The sequence below is a fragment of the Podarcis pityusensis genome (assembly GCF_964106645.2).
Source record: "Podarcis pityusensis genome assembly, chromosome: 15".
Taxonomy (NCBI): Eukaryota; Metazoa; Chordata; class Lepidosauria; order Squamata; family Lacertidae; genus Podarcis; species Podarcis pityusensis.
The window spans coordinates 41,122,998-41,149,005 of NC_138040.1; the positions used below are offsets into that span (position 1 = coordinate 41,122,998).

At 44.6% G+C, this 26,008-nt stretch overlaps 2 protein-coding genes and 1 long non-coding RNA gene across 6 annotated transcripts in view; 2 read left to right on the forward strand and 1 right to left on the reverse strand.

Moving 5' to 3' along the window:
* Positions 1-26,008, forward strand: part of LOC308463824 (claudin-34-like) — a 312,859-nt gene that overhangs the window by 263,589 nt on the left and 23,262 nt on the right. The window lies entirely within an intron of this gene.
* The window catches only part of DPYSL2 (dihydropyrimidinase like 2), an 85,873-nt gene that overhangs the window by 14,369 nt on the left and 45,496 nt on the right, over positions 1-26,008 (reverse strand). For all 4 annotated transcript variants that reach the window (XM_080982437.1, XM_080982438.1, XM_080982439.1 and 1 more), the window contains exons 4-8: positions 9,066-9,230; positions 7,993-8,054; positions 7,090-7,170; positions 6,602-6,670; positions 3,163-3,283 (exon numbers count right to left, since the gene is read on the reverse strand). In XM_080982437.1, coding sequence (XP_080838563.1) covers positions 3,163-3,283; positions 6,602-6,670; positions 7,090-7,170; positions 7,993-8,054; positions 9,066-9,230 — 498 coding nt within the window. The remainder of the gene's footprint in view (positions 1-3,162; positions 3,284-6,601; positions 6,671-7,089; positions 7,171-7,992; positions 8,055-9,065; positions 9,231-26,008) is intronic.
* LOC308463886 lies at positions 22,301-25,537 on the forward strand. Its single transcript, XR_013979775.1, has 3 exons — positions 22,301-22,589; positions 25,100-25,339; positions 25,381-25,537. It is a non-coding gene; the product is annotated as an uncharacterized lncRNA (long non-coding RNA).

Below are 26,008 nucleotides of genomic sequence, written 5' to 3' on the forward strand. Positions count from 1 at the left end.
CAGATCAAGAGTGAGACCCTTGTGGCCTTCCAGAGGTGTTGCTGGACTACAACTCCCATCTTCCCTGACTATAGCCCAAGCTGGCTGTGGCCAATGGCTGGAGGGCCACAGGCTCCTCTCCTCTCATAAAGTACCATATTTTTTTGCTCCATAGGGCGCACCAGACCATAGGGCGCACCTAGTTTTTAGGGGGGAAATAAAGGGCGAAAAAATTATTTATCTCCAGCCAGGAGAGGCTATGCAGAAGAGGCAGAAGCCAAGACAGCCAGCGGGATGGATCCCGCTCGCTATCTTAGCTTCGTTTTTAGCTGCGGGGCTGGGGCGGGGGAAGCCCAAGCCCCCAGAACAGGTCCAGAGTGGCGGCAAGATTGCGCACAACCTCGCCGCCGCTCCCAGAGCTTGCGGATAGCTACCTGAAGCCCAGGGAACGTAGCACGAGTTGGCGCTGCATTCCCCGGGCTTCAGGCTGCTATCCGCAAATCTTCGGAGCCTGGCGGGAACCCCCGCCGCACTCAGAAGGCTTGTGGATAGCTGCCTGAAGCCTGGAGAGCGAGAGGGGTCGGTGCGCACCGACCCCTCTCGCTCTCCAGACTTCAGCGAAAGCCTGCATTCGCTCCTTAGGATGCACACACATTTCCCCTTCATTTTTGGAGGGGGAAAAGTGCGTCCTATAGAGTGAAAAATACGGTAATCATGCTGTGAGAAAAACAGGTTTTCTTTCCTCCATGCTGAATCTGCTGCCCGTGAGGCACCTTACGCTTAACACAGTATTATACCATCAAGGTTTTCTCCAAAGAAACCTGGGAACTGTTAAAAACCCTCTGCGAACAACTCTCCTGTGTTTCAAGAACTGTAACCCCAGGTAATCTAAGCTAAAGAAAAGCTCCTTGCTTTAAAGCAACAGCTGCACCTTTCGACACCTGGAGGTCAAAGTCGAGGTCCCCCCAGCTCTGATCTCCCTCACAGCTTTCATTCTCCCTCTCTCTGCTTCTCTTCATTGCCTTCCTTTGTACAGGTCATTGCTCTTGTTAACACTGTTTAACGTGGTTTGAAAATAATCTGTTTCTAAATATACCTAAAAGGCCTCGTCCTCTCATATCTATCTGGACCAACTCCACAGGGTTGTTGTGAGGGGAAAACAGGGAACGGGGAGGACACGCTGCATGCTGATTTGAGCTCCGTGGGTGCAAAAGGCAAGCTATTAGTTTAGTTATTCGTTTTAGTTATTCATTTGAGCATCCCTTTCTAACCATTTCCCACTGGCTAGTAAAGGCATTTGTTTCTTCTTTCGGTCAGGGCCGTAACTAGGGGGTGGTGGGGAAGGACCCCCCCCCCCGGGTGCAGGCGGGTGGGGAGCACAAAATCCCCGCAGCCTTTGGCAAGACCTGGCAGCCAGGGATGGGTGACGAAAAGGAGGAGGAGGAGGAGGACTCTGAATTGGAATCTGGTGGGCAAAACAGGATCCTCGCTCGATCTGGAGACGAGTAAACACGAGCGTCGCTGCTTGAAATAGAACTTGCAAGCGCAGGAATATCCAGGCAGGGATTGAGATGGGCTAGTAGCTCACACTCAGGAAGGTTTGCCCAGGTTTCTAGTCTGCATGAAAGCAGGTCTTTCAAAAGGGAACAGGCATTTCTCTCTCCCCCACCCATTTTTTAAAAAAACAACAAAACAAAACCCACAGCAACAGAGATTAGTCTTCCAACCTGTTTATAGTGGAATTCAGCTTAGAATTGGGAGCATTTGGAGTAACAAAAGAATGCATTTAAGCATGCACAGAGTGCAAGCGCCATGCAACTGGTTTTTGAAGAAAGCTGTTGTCTGGGGGGGGGGTGTAAGGGGGTGTCCTTCTAGCAGTGTAACCTGACTTACATTTGAGCTCGAGTTCTGCTGAGATGTGAATAAACATTCTCAGGGTTACAAAGAAAGGCGAGTATCTTTAAAAAAGCAAGCCACATCTCAGATGCTTTAAATAGAAACTAATAAGGCTTTAGCAATAGGAGAGAGGGGGGAGAGGGGAAATGGGAGCTATTGGCGCCATTTGAACAGCAATTCCCTGAAGGCTAGAATGCAGAGAAAGAATTTGAAGTAAAAAGAATGCTCTGTTGATGTCTAACAAGATGCCTCCGTTGGCCCACACAATCCCAATGAACGGGACAACTAGCAGAAGCCAAGGCCAGCCTCAAGGCTGCTTTGCACATTGCGCTTGTTTAAAGTGTATGCCTAAAAACATCAGGCAATTACAGTGGTACCTTGGGTTAAGTACTTAATTCGTTCTGGAGGTCCGTTCTTAACCTGAAACTGTTCTTAACCTGAAGCACCACTTTAGCTAATGGGGCCTCCTGCTGCCGCCGGAGCACAATTTCTGTTCTCATCCTGAAGGAAAGTTCTTAACCCGAGGTACAGTGGTGCCTCGCAAGACGAAATTAATCCGTTCCGCGAGTCTCTTCGTCTTGCGGTTTTTTCGTCTTGCGAAGCACGGCTATTAGCGGCTTAGCGGCTATTAGCGGCTTAGCGGCTATTAACGGCTTAGCGGCTATTAACGGCTTAGCGGCTTTAAGAAAAAGGAAACAAACTCGCAAGACGTTTCGTCTTACGAAGCAAGCCCATAGGGAAATTCGTCTTGAGGAACAACTCAAAAAACGGAAAACTCTTTCGTCTAGCGAGTGTTTCGTCTTGCGAGGCATTCGTCTTGCGGGGCACCACTGTACTATTTCTGGGTTAGCGGAGTCTGTAGGCTGAGAGAGAGTGACTTGCTCTAAGCCAAACAGACAGCTTCATAGTTGTGTGGGGATTTGAACCCTGATCTCCCAGGTCCTACTCCCACACTCGAACCACTAATCCACACTGGCTCTTGTCAAAAGAGTTGATGGGCAAAGGTCTATGACATGGTTAAAGAGATCATGCTTTTCATACTTGCAAAACTTGCGTTACCAAGGCAACTGTGCAAGTGGTGGAACAAAACAAAAGGAGGAAAGTTGGATTAGAAAGCCCCAGTCCCAAACAAGCTATTTGGCCTGTAGAACAAGCTCATCAGAAAAAAACTAAATGCTCAGGAAGTTAAAATCCAGATTGGACAGAGAATGCAAATGTATCCATACAGCACTGCCAAGAAAACAAAAGAGTGGAAGAATCAACAGGAATTTTCCATCCAGCACTTACCCTTTTTCCTGGCCTGGGCAATAACTTCAGCTGCACTTTTACTCATCACCTTGCTGACATATAAGGGGCAGTTGGTTTGGTTAGCAATGGTTATAGCCCGGTTCACAGCTTCAGCCTCCACCTACGGAAGGGAGGGGGAGACACACAGATCTTTCTTAGTAATAAGTCACCCCCTGCCACTGCACCCCCAGTCAAGGCTTCCATTATTATTTCCCTTTGGAAAATGAAACCCTAAAAAGAAGAAATTAATGGCACAAAACAAGTGGCATATGGAGACTACAAACCAATTGGATTAAATGTTGTGGTGTTTCCAAAGAACCCTGGGAATTGTAGTTGTTAAGACTGTTGTCTCAATGCATGTTGGGCTACAACTCCCATAATCCCTGCTGGCTATGGCTGATGAGAGTTGGGAGTCTCCCAGGTTCTCCCTGGCCTCCCCCACGCTACGCCTCTGGTCGATGGCTATTGCCACATCTTCTAGAAGCAAATTCCATAGTTTAATGATGTGCTGTGAATAATGACTTCCTTCTGCTTGTCCGAATCTCCTACTATTCAGCACGGGGGGGGGGGGCTCTGCTCTATCCACTTTCTCCTAACCATGCATAATTTTACAAAGCCCCCCTTCGTTTGCCTTTACCTCCGCCCCTCCAAAATTTTAGAAAGCCTCTTAGGCAGCTGCAAGTATTTCTGACTCACTGCCGGAGGCAAACAAACCATTACTAAAAGCCACATTAAAACCTCACTGTGGCCTTTTCCGTGTGGGTGGGGAGGCCACGGCTGCAAAATGTCACCTTTCAAATCCCTGGGCAATGCAAGTTGTGCTTTCCGCCTGGATGAATACAGTCACACAGATCACTGCCAAACATCTTAACCCACTTTGGACTTCTGTGTTCCTTGCTGACTATTCTGCTGTCCTTTTCCTCCCCCCCTTTCCAGGCAAAGCTAAGAAGCTGGAATGGGGAAACTGCAGTCCACAGGTGGTTGCTAAACGACAACTCCCATCAACCTTGACCACTGGCCATGGCGTTAATTCAGCCTGGGCCCAAAGTACCTTTAGGACTGTCCAATTCCTTATGCTCCACCTCAACCAGTGAAGTCTTCTGATGGGGCACTTTCAGTGGTCCCACGTGCCCCTGAAGTTTGGATGGGCTCTTTACCAGATGCTGAGACTTTGGTGTGGACCTCTTTGCCAACAGAGGTTTGGCAGGAATCAGCCCTGCTCGTTTTCAAACTTCTTCTGAAAACTGTCTCATTCAGAGGGGAATTTCAAACCTGAGTTCTTTTGCCAACCAGCTTTTACCCATATGCATGCGGGGGACGCGGGTGGCACTGTGGGTTAAAACACAGAGCCTAGGACTTGCCGATCAGAAGGTCGGCGCTTCAAATCCCTGCGACGGGGTGAGCTCCCATTGCTCGGTCCCTGCTCCTGCCAACCTAGCAGTTCAAAAGCACGTCAGAGTGCAAGTAAATAAATAGGTACCACTCCGGCAGGAAGGTAAACAGCGTTTCCATGCGTTGCTCTGGTTCACCAGAAGCAGCTAAGTCATGCTGGCCACACGACCCGGAAGCTGTATGCCAGCTCCCTTGGCCAATAAAGCGAGATGAGCGCCACAACCCCAGAGTCGGCCACAACTGGACCTAATGGTCAGGGGTCCCTTTACCTTTTATGCATGCATGCATGTATATTTGTTTGTTTGTTTGCTTGCTTGTTTGTTTGCAGGGAGAAGTTCTAACTCTGCCCAGGCTTGCATCCCAGAGAGACCACTTCAGGCAGCAATACAAGTTGCCAGTCTCTGCAGCCACAGCAGGCACAGTGATTCTCCAGTGGTTGGACTTCATTCCCAGAGGCGCACTCCATCGTCCCTCAAGACCGGCGGGTGCCAATTATTATTGTTTTTACTGTGTTTTTCAAGTTGTATACTGCTCTAAGATATTTTATATGAAAGTGCAGTTTAGAAATTAGATAGGTAGACAGACAGATAGCATCTGATGTGGACAAAGCTTTGCAAATGCATTGAGCATTTTACCAGGGGTGAAGAACCCAAGGAGCCTCCAGGCCTGTCCCCAGGAAACACCCCTCAACAGTCCTACTTCATGTCCTCGCCTTGGATGCTTTTCACCTGCATGGAATGGGTCCATGAGCCTTGATCACGCCTCCTGCTTGCCTGGATGGAGGATGGCAGGGGGGTGAGTAGAAACTAGCCTACTGTACAAAGGTAAAATTTGCTTTCATTTTCCACACATTTTGATCCCTGGTCCCACCCAGTACTAGCATGTGTCCCCCTCCCCACCCCAAAAAAGAAGATTGCCCAGATAGGAATGTGGCTTTTAAGCTGAAGAACATTCCCTGTGCCTGGACCATTCTGTTCAGCACAGTCCAAGTTCCTGGGATGCAGATATAAAACTCCACCTGTCCCGTGAAGCAGATTTGGAAAGCATGTAGGAAAGTAAGGGGAATCCTGCAATCATTCGGGGGGGGGGGGTGGACCTGATCTTCCCTTACCTCACCACTGCATGCTGCCTCCCCAACCTTCCCATCTCGTGTTCCTCTGCTCCTCGGAAGAAATCAGCAACGCTCCTGCAGCTTTCAGCTCCCTACCCTGGCAGAAACGTGGCTTCCCTTCTTCCCATCCCTGCCATTGTTGCTGCCTTCTCCTTTAGAGGTTTCTTCACCTCCCCCACTCACAATGGGTCCAAGTAGCACAGACTGGAAATCTGAGCCAAAATTCTGCCTGGTGCCCCTCCGCACCCCCCCCCCCACATCAGATCCTCCGTTTCCTGATGAGATCTTGATGCTTGGTTTTCCTTCGCCAGCAACTTGCTTTTGCGACACCAATATACCTTTTGGCAGGCTCGCTGACCCAGATGCCTAGCTAACCACCTTCTACAACAGGCTTGGGGAACCATGTTTTGCCTGAAGGCGGCATTCCCTTCTGGGTGCCACGTGCCAGGAGTGGGCAGGGCCACAGGCAAAAGCAGGCGGAGCTACAAACATAATATGTTTCCTCTGTACAGTGGACTAGTTTCTAAACACACACACACACACACACACACACACACACACCTCTCTCTGTCCCTTCATCCAGGCTAACAAGGTCTACAACTGCCTTTCAACTGAAGAGATGGATAGCTCAGTTGGTTAGAGAGTGGTGCTGATAACGCCATGGTTGCAGGTTCGATCCCTGTAAAGGGCAGCTGCATATTCCTGTATTGTGGGGGTTGGACTAGATGATCCTCAGGGTCCCTTCCAACACTATGATTCTGTGAACTAACCCCTACCCCATTGGGGGCTCTGTGCCATCTGACCACCTCTGCCGTACATGTGGCTACCATGTGTAGAATGCAAACTCCTCAATGTGAGATGCAGTATTCTGTGTTATTGCCACTGGCGTCATGAAAGGCAATTGTGGCAAAGGAATAAGCCAAAACTATCCATCACCTCTTCAGGCCTGCTCAAAACGTGCCCCTCGGGGCCGGTGATGCCTAGTTCCAGGATCCTCTGCTGTTCCTAAAGCAAAATGGAAAGGAGAAAAGATTAAATGTCTTTTACTAACATGTGTCAAGGACTTCTTCCAAAGTGCTGAAGCTAATACTCCATGGTCTCTCCCCCGACCTGCCATCTTGCCCATTGACAGAGGAACCTGGTCCATTTGAGAAAATGGGATACAGCCCCATCCCCATCTTACTAACAACCAGTCTAGGGGGTACCAGTCTCTGCCATCTTCCTCCTTCTTAGTCTCAGTCTTGCCCTTGTAGAATTCAGTGGGGAGGAGGATGGGGACAAAACTAGAATTAAGTTGGCTCCACTCGTCGTTGGCTCTGGCCCCAGTCCCAATGGGAAAAAGCCAGCACTATTGCTGAGCAAACTCCCTTTCAGAACGCCTGAAGAGAGTTCATTACTTCTCGTGATTGGGAAACTCTGCTTACCTCAGCAATGATGTCTCCATTTTCAGCATGAACTTGGGCTATGGCCCCAATGTCACGGATCACACTCAGGACCTCGTATATCTAGGGAGACAAGAGAGAAAGGGTGCTGGCTTTCCTAAATTACGTTTCCAACATCTCTAAAGCTCACCCTCCCATTCCAGGACTCAGGGAATGAATTTTCCAGCTACCTCAACCCATCTATGGAATTCTGAGAAGTTAACACAAAAAGATTCCGTACAGCCATAATAACTGAGCAGCTATCTATCTCGTTTCTACATCTCCCTCCAGCATAGATGAGGATTATGTCAGTTTATCCTCATCTGACAACACTTCAGGGTGGGTTAAGCTACCCCAAGGCTGCCCAGAAAGAGCGAAAGATGAGCAAGGATTTGAACCTTGGCCTCCAACCATATTGGCTGGGCTGGGCCAGCTGCTCTCCACAAAGTAAACCAAGAGCATAATGAGCTTCACATAGTGACCAAATAATATGCCTCTGGGAAACCTACAGGCAGGGCCTGAAGCCAAGAGCCCACCCCTGCGGGTGTACAGAGTTTGAAAATCTAGAAGAGATTTAAATGTATGTATGTTTCCAGTTTACAGCTCCCATAGTCACTGTCATCCACTGGCGTGCTAGCTGGGGCCAATGGGAGTTGGAACTCCCAACATCTGGAGAGTCACAAGTTCCTCACTCCCGGTTTTTGAAAACGGGAGGGGGGACAAACTCAGCCACCTTGTATTAAGGTAAGAACCTCCCACCAAAAGGTCTTAACCCCCACCCTACCTCAAATCCTTATTTCCTTGAAAAACTGTAAGGGTATTTTTCCCCTGCACCCAAGGAATGCCCAAAAAATCTGAGCCAAATATTTTGGATCAGCTATAATGCAAACCAAGAAGGTACCATACCTGAGAATCTGTGAGTTGGAAGTGATCCTTGAAAGCCATATACACCAAGAAAGAATTCACACCTATCAGAAGCAAGAGAGGGAAGGAAATTTAAAATCCATCAGAATTCCATTTAGTTGTAAACATATGGACCACCACACTGGGTCATACCTGTGTGAAGCCCCAATGTACCATACAGTCCGATAAAGAAAGGGCAAAAACTTCTCAAACCCAAACATCACATGACAAGCCAGTTATGTAACCCTGGCTTTAAGACCTGGCGCTAAAAGTTTGCTTTTTTTGCTCCTCCCTCCTTCCTTTATTCTTTGTTGTGTTTTTAGATGGAAAATCCATTTGGAGGGGCTGCCTTTTCTTTCCTTTTCCTTTTTAATTTATCTGTAAGCCACTGTGGAAACCCTATTGCTTGAAGAGCCACGGGGAAAGTTCTTAAACAAACAAACAAATGCAGATCAGATTTGCCTATTTGCACGTTCTCATTACTTTTGATTGCAGGAACACGATCCCACGCGCACCATGAGAGCAGTCATAACATAGAGTATGAGAATGGTGACTTTGTGGCGAGGCCAGGAGCTACTATTCCCTCTCTGGACAGAATGGAAAGCCCATTCAAAATGGAAGGGCCACAGCAGTGGTAGAGCGCATGCTCTGCATGTACAAGCACCAAGGGTCAATCCCTGGTGCCTCCAGGCAAGGCTGGGAAAAGCTCCTGCCTTCCACCCTGGAGAGCCACCCCCAGTCACTGTTGACCAGGGGGTGACACAGGTCTGCCCTGGCTGCTGACTCAATTGGAGTTTTTTCAAAATTAATTTTGTAGTATGTTGAAAGGCTGTTGCTATTGCTCTCATTGATGCGCCTTATGCTTGGGATATTTACATAAGCCACACTGAGCATGGGGAAATGACAGATACATTATTTAAATAAATCCTCTCTATGTACAGCAAGACCAGCTATGACTTCTAAGTGGAAAGCAGAAGTCAAAGTTGCAGCTAGGATGCAGATGTTTTTGTGCCTTTGTGTTTGCCTCAGAAACTAAAGAACTGAGCAAGCACTAAATAAAGACTCCTCAGGCTTACCATGATCCTTAACCAAGGCTTCCATCTCCTCCTGAACTCCTTTATGCCACTCCGTGATGTCCACATGCAAAGAGTAATCGCAGCAGGACTTGCTGTCTGCCCACTCTCGCCATTGGTCAAATGCAGAGAGCAAACTGGTGCCTGGTTCAGGAACAACGTGATCAACTGAAGAAATAAAATAAAAACGACAAACATTGGCAAAAACGAATGCATGCTCATGGGTTTGTTTTTTAATTCTTTCATTACTAATGCTCAAAGCAGCTTAAAATATTTTATAAGTTTATCAACAACAATCTAGAAACAAATGCTTAACAGCAAAAGATTCACTCGCCAGTGGCGAGCTGGAAAGGGCATTTGTGAACCCTTGCTTATACACTGCCTTGGAAATGAACCAGACCTTCCCCTGAACACTGCAAGGTGTGCAGAGATGGGAGAGATGCGGACAGTACAGGAAAATCCCCTTCACACATGTAGGTTTGAAAATCCTTCAGTGATAGAACCAAAATCTTGAAAAATACAGTGGGACCTCGGGTTACAGACGCTTCAGGTTACAGACTCTGCTAACCTGGAAGTAGTACCTCGGGTTAAGAACTTTACCTCAGGATGAGAACAGAAATCGTGTGGCGGCAGCGGGAGGCCCCATTAGCTAAAGTGGTGCTTTAGGTTAAGAACAGTTTCAGGTTAAGAACGGACCTCCAGAACGAATTAAGTTCTTAACCTGAGGTACCACTGTATATTGTCATTTGTGTCTGGAGTCACATCACTATAAAGTGGAGTTTAATTTTTTAAAAATCTATTTTTCATTTCATTTTAATTGGATGTTCTGGTATATCTGACATGCTGTTGGGGTGGGGAGAGAGAAGAAACCCCAAAAGGTGCACTGCAAATTATTTTGCTGACCTCTCCAACACATTTCAAGGCTTGCAGCAACATTACTTTGAGAAAGTATAGGAGGCTGCTTTAAGTGCCTTCCAGACCTTCACCCCATGCAATGCATAAAACACTGCCTTGAACATAATATTGTCACACTCTGTGTACAGTGCCACAGATCAGAAAGGGGGGAGCTGCTTTTCAGACCTCTATTTTGACATGCAAAAGTTGAGATCAGTGGAGCAGACAGTATTCATGACAATTTGACAAGCAGTAGGTGCAGTCCCGCTCCCACCACCACACTGTTTGGAGAAGGATCTGAAAGGGGTTCTAGTCATACTTTGAATCAGAGGTGGGACCCCCCCAGATGTTGTTGGACTTCAGCTCGCATCTGGACCAGTCAGCAAGACCAATGCTGAGGGATGATGGGAATTGTAGTCCAACAACTTCTGAAACGCCAAAGGATTCCTCTGTTATGCTTTGAATATATTAAAACAGTTACCCCTGAAGATAGCCACAAAACTTGAAATGAATTGGGCCAAATTGCAAGCATCACGTTCCTGGAAACTCATTGCAATCAAAATGGTTCCTTCCCAAATTTCAAGTCCAAAACTAAAAGCAAAAACAAAAGACACATTCTCCACAAGCACTTGTGAAAGCAGCTAGGGTTCACTCGCTCCAAATGCCCACCAATGCATCACAGCAGGCTACATAAGAAAGCAGAAGTGGTTTTGGTACAAATGGAAAAGGAAGTCTGCTTCAGGATTAGGAACACGGCACATGAAAGCAACACTGTCACCCCATTTTCTGCAATTCCCTTTCAGCACTTTGACAGTTCAAGGCTGCACTAAGCCAAGACTGGCACCACTTATTAAGTCTCATCTGTAAGCTGACAGCTGTTCGTGATAAATAATACACTATTTGCAAAAAAGCTCAGGGTATTATGCAAATCAAACACTACAGTACTGGAAACAGCAGTCACCAAGGCCCACCATGTATTTCACATGTACAAAAGCACCCAAATGATAGCAAATTGGCATTCAGAACCTCTAAATGCAGGGCTATTTTTCTAGAAAAAGAGGTGCCAGAACTCACTATGAACGCCTCCCTCGTTCTCTCAGAATGCCAATGGCACCCACCTGAGAGGTGAGTTCCTGCGAGTTCCAGCTGAAAAAAGCCCTGTCTAAATGGATCCAGCAAATATTGTCAGTAGGTTCCAGAACCAACTGTTGTGGATGGCCCTGATCCATGGTGGTCATGCCTCTGCTCTTTGCAGCCCCCCCCCCCTTCTCCTACCTTGTAGCCTGAACTCAGGAATAGGGCTGGGCAATATATCAATATATCGTCCAAAACGGTTTGAAATCCATATTGTGATAAGGGTTTCCTAACTTTTGACCTGACAATATATTGCAAATCATGGTGTGCGTGTGCATGTGCTATGCAAAAATCACAATGTGGGGAAAACCATAAAGCCAGCCAATGCCTCTACATAGCTCCATCCTTATTTCAGACATTGTGATATATCAGTATTGTTGTTGTTGTTTAGTCGTTTAGTCGTGTCCGACTCTTCGTGACCCCATGGACCAGAGCACACCAGGCACTCCTGTCTTCCAGTGCCTCCCGCAGTTTGGTCAGACTCATGTTTGTAGCTTCGAGAACACTGTCCCACCATCTCGTCCTCTGTCGTCCCCTTCTCCTTGTGCCCTCCATCTTTCCCAACATCAGGGTCTTCTCCAGGGAGTCTTCTCTTCTCATGAGGTGGCCAAAGTATTGGAGCCTCAGCTTCACGATCTGTCCTTCCAGTGAGCCTTCAGGGCTGATTTCCTTAAGAATGGATCGGTTTGATCTTCTTGCAGTCCATGGGACTCTCAAGAGTCTCCTCCAGCACCATAATTCAAAAGCATCCATTCTTTGGCGATCAGCCTTCTTTATGGTCCAGCTCTCACTTTCATACATCACTACTGGGAAAACCATGGCTTTAACTATATGGACCTTTGTTGGCAAGGTGATGTCTCTGCCTTTAGAGATGCTGTCTAGGTTTGTCATTGCTTTTCTCCCAAGGAGCAGGCGTCTTTTAATTTCGTGACTGCTGTCACCATCTGCAGTGATCATATCAGTATAGTATTGTGATATTTGGCTGGTGATACATCACAATGCCAAAAACCAGATATCGTCCAGCCGTACTCAGGAGACAACTGGGTCTCCACTGAGTCCGGCCCACGCCCATGTCACCTCAGAACGCAATCTTGAGTTACTTTAAGACTTCACACAGTGGAGGCATACTATACATGTTTCACAAGCAAAAGATCCTCAGCATCTCCCAAGTTGGGATGGCTAGAGAACTGCTACCAGCCAGTGTGGACTGTATTGAGCCCATGTATAAAGCAGCTTGTTGTTGTTGTTGAATTGTTAATTCAATACATTTATTAAATTATTTATTAAATTTGTATACTGCCCTATACCTGCAGATCTCAGATATACATGACTATCCAAGGTGTTATTCCATTCATGTATGGTCAGCTCCAGACACAAATGTGTCCAATGACTTCTCGCCATCTCACAGCAGAATGCGGATTCCCTTAACCATTTTCATTCCTCCCCCACACACAGACACATGTAACTTTCAACCCCAACTCCCAAAGCAAACCTCCAATTACAATCTCCCGCATTCTTCCTCCCAACCCTGGCTTGTTTCTTGATTGCTGCCATTGTCTCTACTGTTCCCCTTTCCCACCGCCCTCCTTCTCCCCCGAGCCAATTAATCAGCTCAAAATAAAAACAAACAGACAATAAGCCAAAGCTAGACAACAAGGCTAACCACTGTTTGCTTATCAGTGAGGTTTTATGCACCAAGCCACACTGAAAACATTATGTGCCTTCTTCTTTTATAAAAAAAATAAACTGGTTGGGGGAGATAAGCACCATTAATGCATCCGACAGGGAACTGCAAAAGACTCTGCACTATCAGATTTATTTCAGCCCCTCCCCTCTAAAAACTCCCAAATACCAAACAAAAATAGCAGAGTTGAAAGAAATCTTTCATAAGGCAGTAGCCATTCATAAACGGGACAAGCAAAATCCAAGAATATGATTCTACCAAGAATGTTTAGAAAATAATGGGAAGTTCACCAAACTGGTAAACATGGCTACATTTGAAAGGAAAGACCAACTTTTCCTCAAAACATTTATGTTCTTTTAATTTTTATTATTTAAACCAGTGGTTTTCAACCAGTGTGCCATGGTACCCTGGGATGCTGTGGGAATCACTAGCCTCTGTCCCTCTTTCGTTCCCTCCTTAGATGCCCTCTTGCATCTCTGCCTCTCTGTTGCATCAGCCCTGGTGAATGGTGTCTCTGGAGCTGGCCAATTGGTGCTTCCCCGGCCCCTGTGGGGCGGCGTGAGGAGGCACCTCTCTTTAAGGCAGGGGGAGGGCAGCTCATAGGACTCCTAAGGTGAGGGGAGAGGAGAGGAGGCAGAGGGAACATTCCACAATGGAGGGTGTTCGAAAAAGGGTGAGGGGTTGCCACCTCTGCAGGCAAGCGGGGACATAACTGGGCTCCTGAGCCCCACAGGGGGGCCACAGAAAGAATGTAGTTGGTTAAGGGAGCTGTGGACTCAAAAAGGTTGAAAACATCTGATTTTAACCATTTATACAGCACCTAACTACAATCACAGAATTGTACAGTGGGAAGGCTCCCTGTGGTCATGTAGTCCAAGCCCCTGAAATACAGATCTCTGCTAGCCAACCAACCTCCAATGACACCTTCCACCATCAAACAGCTCTTACCCTCTGAAAGTTCTTCCTAATATTTAGCTGGAATCTCCTCTCTTATTATTTGAATCCAGTGGTTTAGTTACTACCCACTGGAGCAGCATAAAACAAGCCTGCCCCATCTTCCACGTGACAGCCGTTGCCAGCTAAAAATCCCAGAATTCCCTGTGAGGCAGGACACTCTGGGAATTGTGGCTCTCTGAGCAGAAAAGGGGATGTTTTAACAACTCTCAGCACCGTTAACTAACTAGAGTTCCCAGGATTTTTGCAGGAAGTCATGGCTATCCAAAGCAGTATGATACAGCTACAAATGTATAGGGCAGGTAGGGCCTTACAGAGCAAAAGAACAAGATGTCTCTTAGGCATAGGGCACACAAGAAGAACATACAGATCTCCTGCATCACACATGTTTTCAGCCAAAATCGGGGTTATAGCCACTGGTATTTCTGAGGTGCAAAATAGTGAATACTCTGACAGCCAACTCTGACAGCTCCAGCTTAACTGATGGACCGTGTTCTGCAGGAGCCAATCAAAAGCGAAGGGTGCCCCAGTATCAAGCCACTCATTGAAAGAAAATGTTTAGCAGTCCCTAAATCAAGACAACCAACTCTAGTGTATTTGCAACACCCACTGGCTAGAATTGGCTCAATCTGCTCCTGGCACAGAGGGAATCAAGCTGATCTGGATGAAGCTTAGTCGCCTGGTGGGTCCCAGGACAATGACACTCTATTGGAGTTATTTTATTTGAATGGGGCTCCATCAGGATTGTGTAACAGGAAAGTCATCCATAGATAGATAGATAGATAGATAGACAGACAGACAGATAATTACTACTATCTATAGTCTGGGGGTTTACCTGAGATATTGCCTCAGGTAACATATGCCCACTTGACCGCTTCGATCTGCACAACTGGCACTGTTACAGATGCCACATACTGCCCATTCTGCATTCATAAGAAATTGACCTTTTTAGTGTGGCAGCACCTATACTTTTGAACTTGCTGCTTGTTGACATCAGGCAAACACCTTCCTTGTACTCTTTTTGGACCCTGTTAAAAACATTTTTTGCTAGACAAGCCTACACAGACATGCAGAATGTTGACTGGTATCTTAATCTTTTTTTAAGTGTATCGCCCATTTTAACTTTTTTTTTTTTTAAATCCTTGTTTTGAACTGTTTTAACTGACAATTTTATTTTTTATTCCTCTTGTACACTGCTTTGAGGTTTGTTTTTACAATCAAGCAGTGTATAAATTATATGAAGTAAATAAATAAAGAGTATGAGAACATCCTATGCAGCAAAAACCTCCCCTTTGATAGTAAAAAGCCCTGCATGCATAAAAAAGTGAAATCAATGTGGACAGATGGGGAGCATGGGCAAGGGAATAGGCAAGGAAGAAGCATTTTATCGTTTCCTGCTATTATACTGCACTGCCATCTTTGTGCACATGTGTGTGTAAAAAACATCCTGGCTGTGCAAATGAAAAGTTTGTGCTTTATTCAGCCACTTTTTCCTGGCATAACTATTAATAGACACTATAACAATTATCTGCACATAGGGAACGCTCTCTCTTCCCTGCTCCCCTTAACTTTATGCTCACACACACAAAGGTCTGGCTAATCATTAAAAGCATATAGGAAATTTCCTTCATTATTTGAGTTAGGGAACAAGACTTAACAGCAGGAAAACTGTTTCATGTCAACAAGGGTTAGTTTTAATTAGAAACTTTGCTTAAGGGTTGCATCAAACTTTCCGCACACTATAAAAACTCTTACTGTTTTATGCACACAAAATCAAATGAGCAAGAGCTGATCATAAGTCAAAAGTCATTTATAACACAGAAATCCTTAAAAAAGGGGATACACAAAAAACTCTTAGTGGACATCTTTGCCTCCCAAGTGAAATATTAAATAACATTTGTATGTTCTAATACATCTGGGTAATTGGACTTCACCTCAACAGCATTAGGTCTGCCTGCATGTGATGAAATTGTGGGAACTCTACCAAGTGAATTTCCTCTTGCAAGCCATTTCATTTAGGAATGTAATTAGAGTTAGCAGTGGGAGCTGGCCAGCTTCCTCCCTACACATGAATTTGGAGTTGCTGTTACAGAATATGCATACTCAGTGCTCAGCAAACTTTGTGGGATGGGACTTTTATTAAAACCACATCTCACACTTGACACCACTGATTTAGGAAGTTTCCAGTGAGGGACAAGAGAGGAGTATAAGCTGCTTCTTCTACTATATAGAAGTTAACAACAAGACAACAAAAATGGATTTTATGCACTCTAATGGTAGCCAAGAGAACGATATTGATGAACTGGAAGAATAAAGACATTATCTCCTTTAATCAGTGGATTGATAATATGATAACACTTGCAACTGCTTGGATAAATATGACAATCTTGGAATGAATTTATACAAAATGTAGTAGGCCATTAATATTTACATTAGTATTAGTATAATAATATCAAATTTATAAAAGAATGTATGGGTAAGGGTATTTTTGTTAATATTCATATGTTTTTCCCCCTTACACAGTTTTGTTTTCTTTACACAGTTTTTTTAAATCTTTTTGTATCACTTTATTGCTTTATAATTTAATTTTTTTCAATAAAATATCAATTTAAAAAGTTTACCTCCACATAAAAACCCAAAGATAACCCAGGGTGGTTATAGAATGTATACGTAGGTGGGATCTGCCACATTTTGTAACCAGAGCAATGGGATCTGCAACATTTTGGTGTTAGCAGTGGGATCTGCTATACCCTACATGGCTCAGGGCCTCAATACCTTAAGGAAGCCTCTCCCCATACGGACTGGCCCAAACCCTGCGCTTGTCATCTGAGGCCCCTCTTCGTGTGTCTCCCCAATGAGAGGTCCAGAGGGTGACAACATGAGAACAGGCCTTTTCTGTAGTGGCTCCCCGTCTGTGGAATGGTCTCTCCAGAGAGGCTCACCTGGCGACATCATTACATGTCTTTAGGCACTAGGGGAACACATTCCTCTTCCCCCAGGCCTTTGGCCATTAAACAATCAATGCCCTTTAAATATGGAGGACTGTATTATTACTATTATTATTTTCTGTGATTGTTTTATTGAATTTTTATTATGTTATGTAAATTATGTTTTTCATGTTGTACACCGCCCTGGGATATTCAGATGAAGGGCAGTATATAAATTATAATAACAATAATAAAGCAAAAGTCATGCATTTTTCAAGAGGCGAGGAATCCTTTAGTGAGACATCCCACCCAATGGGTTCCTTACTGTGGCTTGTTTAACTGTTTTATTAAAATACACTGCTACTTTTCATAAAATAGAACGAACACTTTATTTGCACCTGGCAAATACTGGAAGGCAAAGTATTGCCCAAGTCCTGGGAAACCTCTTCTCAGTTTCATAGTGACAATACAGATATAACATTGGAATTCTCTTAACAATGGCTATCAGGGCCAGGCTGAGAAATGGGGCACACATGGTGACTGAATTCACAAACAATAATACGCCAGAAATCAGTCTCACAGATGAGTAGCCACAGCACTATTTATTTATTTATTTATTTATTTATTTGCTCGGTGTTGGTTTCATTTTCTAACTCTTCTTGCCTCTCTTCTCTGTAGCCTGGTAAGCATGTGGGGATACGGCGCCAAAACAAATGAGGATAATGGTGTCATAGGTAACAAGAAACCATTGTTTACTCAAGCAAAGAATCATTTGCCAAATTAAAACAATGTTTTCATCTTCTGGTTCATAGACCATAAACAAACCATAATTAGTTGGCTATACAAACCAATCAGTTAAGCTACATAAACCATGGCTTACCACTGATGTGTTAACCAGGCCACTTAGCTTAATTAGGCTAATAGAAGAAAGCACAATCATAAGTTGCTGTGGTTCCTACTAACCAGCTTCCCTCTTAACCAGGGTTTGCTAACCAGCCTCAAGTCCTGCTTTAAAACAGTCCAATTAGCATTAACCATGGCTAGCTTCAGTGACGCAACGCACAAGGGAAGAAGTATGGAGGGAAAGGGGAGAGGAAGGAAATGAGATCGACGATGCCAGAACAAAGTGCTGAGTTGTAAACAGCAATTATACCCAGCTGGGAATCTTCCCTTGATGGTAATCAATGTAATGCTTTACTGTGATTAAGGTTTGCAAAGGGAAATATGTGATGGAGGCTTGAAGCAGGAAGCATGCATGACTTCTATGGTTACAGCAACACTTCTATGGTTAAAAGATCTCCAACATACTGTCGCCACTGACCCACAAAAAAGAAGAGAAAAAAGGAAGTGTGTGCGTAGCCTGGGAATCATTTGCAACTAAAATTCCTTTCCAAGCTAAGAATAAAACAAAAGCTTCCCTTCTGTTTCACAAATCCTTTGCAAATCAAATATTTAAGTAACTGACTTGGAATAGATGCAGATTAGGAAAAGAGCGATATTCCACTCAGAGACAACTGCTAAACCAATTGCAAATGCAACAATGTCTTGTTTACTTCTTGATTCTAAATGAATCCAAGGAGACAAATGATGTTATATGTTGTTTTCTGTCTGCTAGATTCAATGAATAAGTCTCTCTTTCCAAAACGAAATGGATGAGCTTAGAGGAAAGTGAGTGGGGAGCCAGATGATGCAGGCTAGTCTAAGAATGGTGATCACTATACCAAGGGATATAAACAACTGCTGTGCACAGAGCCACTGACATTTCATTTGCCACATCAATTCCAAAATAAAAAAATGAATAAAACGATCTGGGTCCAAAAGCATTAAACAATAGGAGAGTGTACATCCAAAATGATACCATTAGTTAATCTTTCCAAATGCCCAGAAATGATAAAAATAGCCAGAATACAGAGAAAACACAGATTCATTCTTGCTGCCTACATTGGAAGTATTGATTGGAAGAGACCCTACTCTGAAGCCCTAGACAGCTGACCAAGTGTGGACAACCCTGGGTGATGGTCTGGTGTGGTCTAAGGCAGCTTCCTATGTTCCTATGAACTGGCAACTAAACCCTGAATCAAAATTAAGCCAATTTAATAATGAATATGCTTGAAGGAAACAGGGAGCAAGAATTGGCTTTCATGCTATGGTGCTCAGGCACACAGACACTTCTAAGAGGGTAGTGAGTGAGCAGCCCTGAGCAACTCCTAAACACCTATTCTGATGGTTTGGGGGGTGTTTTGTGGGTGCCTAGCAACCACAGTATGTGCTCACCAACCACTGCTGTGTTGACCCAAAAGGCACTGGAAAGAACCATTGCCAAGAACCATTGTCTCTAGGCAACAACCATTCATTTTCTGAAGTGCACTCTTTCATTACATTTTTCCAAAGCCCCAGTGTTGCCCCTGGGAAAGCTCAACTTTCTTATTTCCAGAAGTTGTGTTCCATCTGTGTAGATCTTCCAAATTCTGCCATTTTGTTCTTGAACTAACACAACGCTTATCCCTCTAGGGAGGGACCATAACACAACAGCAGAGTATATGCTTTGCATGCAGAAGGTCCCAGGTTCAGTCCACAGCACTTCCAATTACCGTATTTTTTGCTCTATAAGAAGTACCCGACCGTAAGACGCACCTAGTTTTAGAGGAGGAGAACAAGCAAAGCGGGAGGAGAAACGGAAGGGGCTCCTTTTCTCCTCCCGCTTCACTGAAGGGGCACTGCGCAGCTCTCCCTCTCTGCGCACCAACCCCTCTTGCTCTCTAGGCTTCAGCGAAAGCTCCCGCTGCGCTCCAGAGGCTTCACGTTGCTTTCGCTGAAGCCATGGAGCCTGCATTCGCTCCATAAGACGCACACACATTTCCCCTTAATTTTTGGAGGGGAAGTGCATCTTATAGAGTGAAAAATACGGTAATATGCATGCCAGGATAAATTATTCCCAGGCAACCTTATATCCTCACACTTTTGTTATTACAAACTAAGTACAGAGGTCATCCAGAAAGAGACATAAATGTGAGTTTGAACAGAGCAATACTAACCTAAAGGCAAAAGGGGAAGAGGATGAATCAAGTCCATCAGAATGTTGTTTACCCTCCAGCATGAAAGAAGCTTGCATTGATCTGGGCCATTTTGTGGCATTTTGAGATTAAAATGTGATTGCACAGAGCACTTAACAGTGGTTGCTTCCCTAGAAAAGATGCCAAATCCTTTTTGTCATATTCAGAGTATGTGGGGAGGGGGAGAAGGAAGAGAGAAATATCTAGGTCAGCCATCCACATACGTCTGTTGGAAAGAGGCTGGCAATAATGCCATTTTAGCACTCTTTAGTCTTCAGCTAAGCAAAGAATTCGCCATCCCATAAGGCAATTTCATTCAAGCCTGTTAGCCCCTGTTAATGACCATACAGTAGCTTGAATAATGAACGTGGCAAAGGCAGTTGCTTATGAAATCAAGTCACACAATTAAATACGATTTTATGGATGTGCTTTTCTTCTTTAAAATTCAGGTGCCTCATTAGGAACACTGAAAGCTGTTCCCAGCCGCACCTGAGGATGCCAGGAGCTGAACTTGAGACTGTCTGCATCCTAAACACTACCCACTGAGCTATGGCCCGACCCCATGTTTAGCTTTCTGATGCTGCTAGGCTACAACTCCCATCTTCCCTGACCATTAGCTATGTTGGGTGGGGTTGGTAGAAACTATAGTTCAACAACATCTGAAGGGAACCATGTTGCCTATCACTGGTTTAGATCTTGAAATGTTCCTCCTCTCCCTTCCCTATCTGCAAATTCCACTGTTCGGGAAGCTTGGGAGAAGGGGACCTACAGGGAAAAGTACATTCTCATTCTCTCTTTCACTCACACACACATACTCTTAAGTGACAGTACGGAAGCCAGTGCAACTAGAATAAAAGGCAACCGTGTTCCCACTTTGCTCCTTTTAATGTACTATGAGCCAAGAGAGGGTTCAACCTGTCATACCATCATCAACATCACACTCATCTCTTTTAATGGCCAGAATGAATCTGCACCAAGGCCTCCAGTGTAAGAGAGGCATAGACTGCAAATGTAGATATACATAATTTCAACAGCAAGCCTGCTGTGGAAGGATATTCACAGCGTTTGCAGCAGACATGGTGCACACGTCCTAGTAAGGCTGGATGAATCCATCAGTTTCAGTTTCTCTCTCATTTTTCCACATCAGTGTTCCACATCATTTTCCACATCAGTGTTCCACAGTTTGTACAACTGTACTATTTATTCAGTTTGTACTATTTCTTCAAGAAGGTGCTCATGAAAATTCATTCATTCAACCCTCAATTTAATTTCAAACCAAATCTCAGTGGTACCACTTCCTGTTGGCCAGAGGGAATGTATTTTCCAATGCCCTTCCTATCCTGAATGCCAGCTGTTACTGGATTCAGCAATGGACTGCAAAATCCATGGGATTCTGCTCCTGCTACAATATCCTGCAAGACAAACAAGCTCAAGATTCTGTTTTGGACCTGTTGAAAGACGACGCAGTGCCTTATCTGGCCTGACATGACACCATAATCTTTGTTTATACCATCCCCCTTTCAAAAAGAGGCTTCCACCCTCAGTAATCTTTCTTTCTGGACAGAAGCAAGAAGGCATAATAAATCCTATCAACATGACCAGATGCAAAAAGCTTGATGCAACGTGAAAGCATAAGCAGCTGTTTCCTTCTGTGCTAATTGGCAAGCCACCCCACAGGCTCAGCTGAGCAGGACTTTCATCTAGGGAGGGGCCCCAGCAGAATCCCGACATTAAAGCAATCCATAATACTACTTTAGCTAGGAAAATAGCACTGGAAAGGTTTTTAAGAGGCATTTCAGCTACAGGAGCACACACACAGACAATGCACAACCAGGCTTCATGTTGGTTGTGTTATCACAATGCACTTAAGAGACACGGAGTAAGAAGGGGACAGGGAAACAGATGGGGGCTACACTCTTCAGCAAGTGGCAGGAATATCTGAGGAGTTATTCAGGATTCAGACAAGGCTATTGGGCATGTAACAGTACACATACAATATTTGCCTTTAACACTACAACACGGATGTGGAAGCTGAGGCCCAGGGGCCACCAGGCATCTCTCGCTCTGGCCCTCAAGAATCTCACTAGACCAGACACCTTTGCCAGCCACACCCATGCCTCCCAAACTACATCCCTCACTGGTCCCACTTTATACCCTCTTTGAGTATTTTTTGCCTGGCTGGATTGTGACCTTGAACTGCAATGCCTCCTGCTTGCCTGGACACTAGAAAGGGAAAGCAGGTGGAGAAACTAGCCCACTGCGGAAAGAAAAGAATCCACACATTTTTGCTCTGCACACCTTTTCCATGGAAATGATGAATACTAATAAAACAGGAAAATAATATGTGGTGATGTTGTGTGGATGACGCACAAAACCTGCATGCATGGGCAGCATCAAGTCCACAATAAACTGCTGTGTTACAGCACCCAAAGATCTTTGTGACCCCTTAAAAGCAGCAGGTCTCTTACGGCATAAGCCACTTTGACAAATGTATCTCCAATGAATGAACACTACCATGAGCAGGAATGTCACAGCTAATTTGCATGAGTTAATCCCATAAAAGCAATAATTTCCATTCATTATGATGGCAGATGACAGGGTATACAATATATTCTTATTGTGAAGTCAGACAGAACAAACTTGAGTCAGCTCAGTTGGGGGGGGGAGAAGGGCGTGCGCAGCACATGCTTTGCATCTAGAAGGCCCCATGTTTAGTTGCCAGCATTTCTAGCTAAAAGCATCTCAAGTGAGATTAGGAAAGAGCCATGATCAGAGACTGTGGAGAGACTGCCAATCAGAGTAGGGGGCACTGCAAAACTGGACCAATAATTTGACTCAGCAGTACATCTGGTAGATTTAGAGGAGCAGGAATTCCACATAGGTGAGTATGCAAAATAACATGCAAGTGAGTGGACTGGCGAAAGAGGGACATTCCTCTCCCAACAGCCCACTGTTTTGTGCTGTTTTCTGAAACGGAAGCTCACATCTCAGCTCTGCCTCTTATGATCCTTTAGGGAAGGCAGAGTTGACAAGATGTCTTGGTGCCGCCCCTCATCAGCAAACGCATGTTTTAGACGGCAGGAGGGCTCCTAGCCACTCTGAACCAGAATAGAGAGGGGTGATTTTTGCACCCTCCAGGGATTGCGCCCTTGGCAAGGGCCTACCTAACCAACCCCTAGGTACACCCCTGAGGGAAGGAGCCAAGCTCAGTAGCAGAGAACCTGCTTTGCATGCAGATGGTATCAGGTTCAATTCCTGGAATCTGCAGATGAAACTGGGAATGTCCCATCTAAAATCTGGAAGGCTGCTACCAGTAAGTGTAGACAGATAAAAGGTAAAGGACCCCTGGACAATTAAGTGCAGTCAAAGGCGACTATGGGATGCGGCACTCATCTCGCTTCAGGCTGAGGGAGCTGGAGTTTGTCCACAGCTTTCCAGGTCATGCAGCCAGCAGGACTAAACTGCTTCTGGTGCAACGAGACACCGTGACGGAAACCAGAGAAGACAGATATGCCATTTACCTTCCCGCCACAACAGTACCTATTTATCTACTCATGCTGGGATGCTTTCAAAAAGCTAGGTTGGCAGGAGCTGGGACAGAGCAACAGGAGCTCACCCTGCCAGGCAGATTCGAACTGCCAACCTTCTGATTGGCAAGCCCAAGAGGCTCTGTGATCTAAACCACTGAGCCACCCGCTGTGTAGACAAGACCAAACTAGTTGAAGCAATGGTGTGACTTGGTTAAGACAGATTCCTATGCTCCTTCTTTGTCTTCTACTAAACAGGCTGGCAGAAGACGTAGTTTCTTAGCTGAATAGTTAAAAAGAAGAAATCAGGCTAGGAATTTGTGGGCTTATTTACAAGGTTGGCTTAATATGTTCAAATGAATAAATTATGTTGGAAGCAGGGTTTAATAAATTATTTTTTGTTCATTTGTAATTGTTTCCAATCCTCTTGAAAATGTTAAACTTAAGGGCTTGAGTCATGCTTTTTAATATATGGGAAAGGTAAGAATTCGTGTGAGAGGGTGAGCTCCCGTTGTTCGGTCATGGTGCTTCGTTGCGCCAGAAGCGGTTTAGTCATGCTGGCCGCATGACCTAGAAAGCTGTCTTTGGAAAAACACCGGCTCCCTCAGCCTGAAAAGCAAGATGAGTTGAATTTGACTGGACTTAGCCATCCAGGAATCCTTTACCTTTTAATATATAGTTACCAGAAAGCAATACTAAAAGGTGTGGGGCAGGCAGGGAGGATATCTCTGCATGCAATCCATCTGCCAGATTTTTTTTGTTTTTTATTCCACGTAGTGTTGGCAAACAAATGCTTCTGCAAGTTCAGATAAGTAAAAGTGCAATTATTAAAGTGTTTTCATCCCTCAGGTAATAAAAAATAAATGTGGTTATATAACACACATGCAAATGTAAATCAAATTAAGTTAAATAATTAATGTTTTAAAATGTGTCAGGGCAGACCAAAAAAATACTTTGGTGCCAGAGGTGAAAAGAGTATCCAGTTTCAATTCTTTCCCATTTAAACAACATGTGATTATTATTAATTTTGTAGAAAAGCAACTAACTCAAGACAATGTCCATGGGACACCAAACAATTGACCTAAATACAAAAAAAAAAAAAAAAAAAGGCCAGGATCAGCAGCAAACTCAGCATTTACCATATTGGCCCGAATATAAGCCACAGGTTTTTTCCAAATTCCAAACGTGAAAAGTTAAAGTAAGGCTTATATTCAGGACCATACGCCGCAGCGCAGCTCCCCCACAGAAGCAGCCCAGGAGCGCAGCCGCCGGCTGCTCCAAAGCCTCCCCTGAGCCGTTGGAACGGGGATAAAGGGGAAGTACTATTTTCGGCACCTTCTTAAAACATTTTTGTTCAGGCTCGCCTGTGCAGACGCATAAATGTTGACATGTTTTAATCCTTTTTATTAATAATTAAAATTATATTTAATTGTTCTTAATTGTTTTTAGTGATAATTTTAATATTCCTTGTAAAACTTTATAAGGTCTTATTACAATCAAGCGACATATACATTTTGTTGAATTATTATGTATTGGGAAGTCAGATTTAAGTTTCCACAGGAAAAATAAAAGATTCTAATTCATGCCTATATATACACACACCCCTCAAATAATGTAAACTATATACATTTTTATTTAACACTGGAATTAAATTAGGATTGTAACAATTTTAAGATTCATCAAAACAGAGCTATATTTTATGTACTGTGATGGAGCAAAGTATAAAATAGAAAAGGGAAGGGAAATCTGCAGATCTGTGTCTGTTTGCCCAGTATCCCTCATTCATTCCAAATTCTGCAGAAATACATATCTTATGATATTTTGCAAGTAACCAAAGGAAACGCAATTGATTTTGTTTCCACAGATTTTTCAAAGGTGGAGTCTTTTGAATCTCTGTGTACCTGGAAGGCATAAATATCACCATGTGCAAAGTGTCAACTTATGGATCACACCTCTGAATCTGCTAGAGAAATTCAACTGTCTACCAGCTTCTGTCTCACATTACTTTTTTTTTTCCTATATAGTGTCCAGAGGCACAGGTGCCTGGAAGCCCATAAATAGTAACATCAGGGACTAAAAGGAACCTACAGTAAATGGGCAAGTAGTCAGGCCTGGTACAAGGAGGTCTCCTGTGTTCCTATTAAGGCATCAAAAGCCAGCAGCCAAAACAGGGGTCTCGCCCTGCAGCGCTTGGACTACAAATCCCATCAGCCACAGCAAGCATTGTTCAGGGTTGATAGGAGCCTTAGTTCAGCGACGGGCAGAAGACACCGCACTGGCCATCTCCAAGCTAAAAGCTGATCATGGTGAGCAAACAGTTGCTCAGTTGTCAGTGTACCAAATGGTTGATCCCCGTTTCAGGTCTGGAGGAAAAGCATGAAAATATGAGTAAAGACTCATATATATCAGGCTGAAGGCCTAGGAACCTGGAGGGGTCTCTGTATAGGCCAGGGGTATGCAATGTGGTGTCGCTGGACTACAACCTCCATCTACCCCGGCAATCGTGGTCAATGATCAGGGATGGTGGCAGTTGCAGTTGAGCAACATCTGAAGGGCACCATATTGGCTCTACCCATTATGTACGACGTGTGACTACAGTGAGGCTCACATGACTGAGCCACACAACCACCCCAGCTGCCTTTCCCTTCTTGACACAGCAAATGTGTATGGGGTGGGGGGAGTACAAAACCTTTCCCCCAGCAAGTCTACCCAGACATATAATTTAGTTATGTATAGTTATTTTAAATTTTGTGATGATTTTATCTGTCTTACT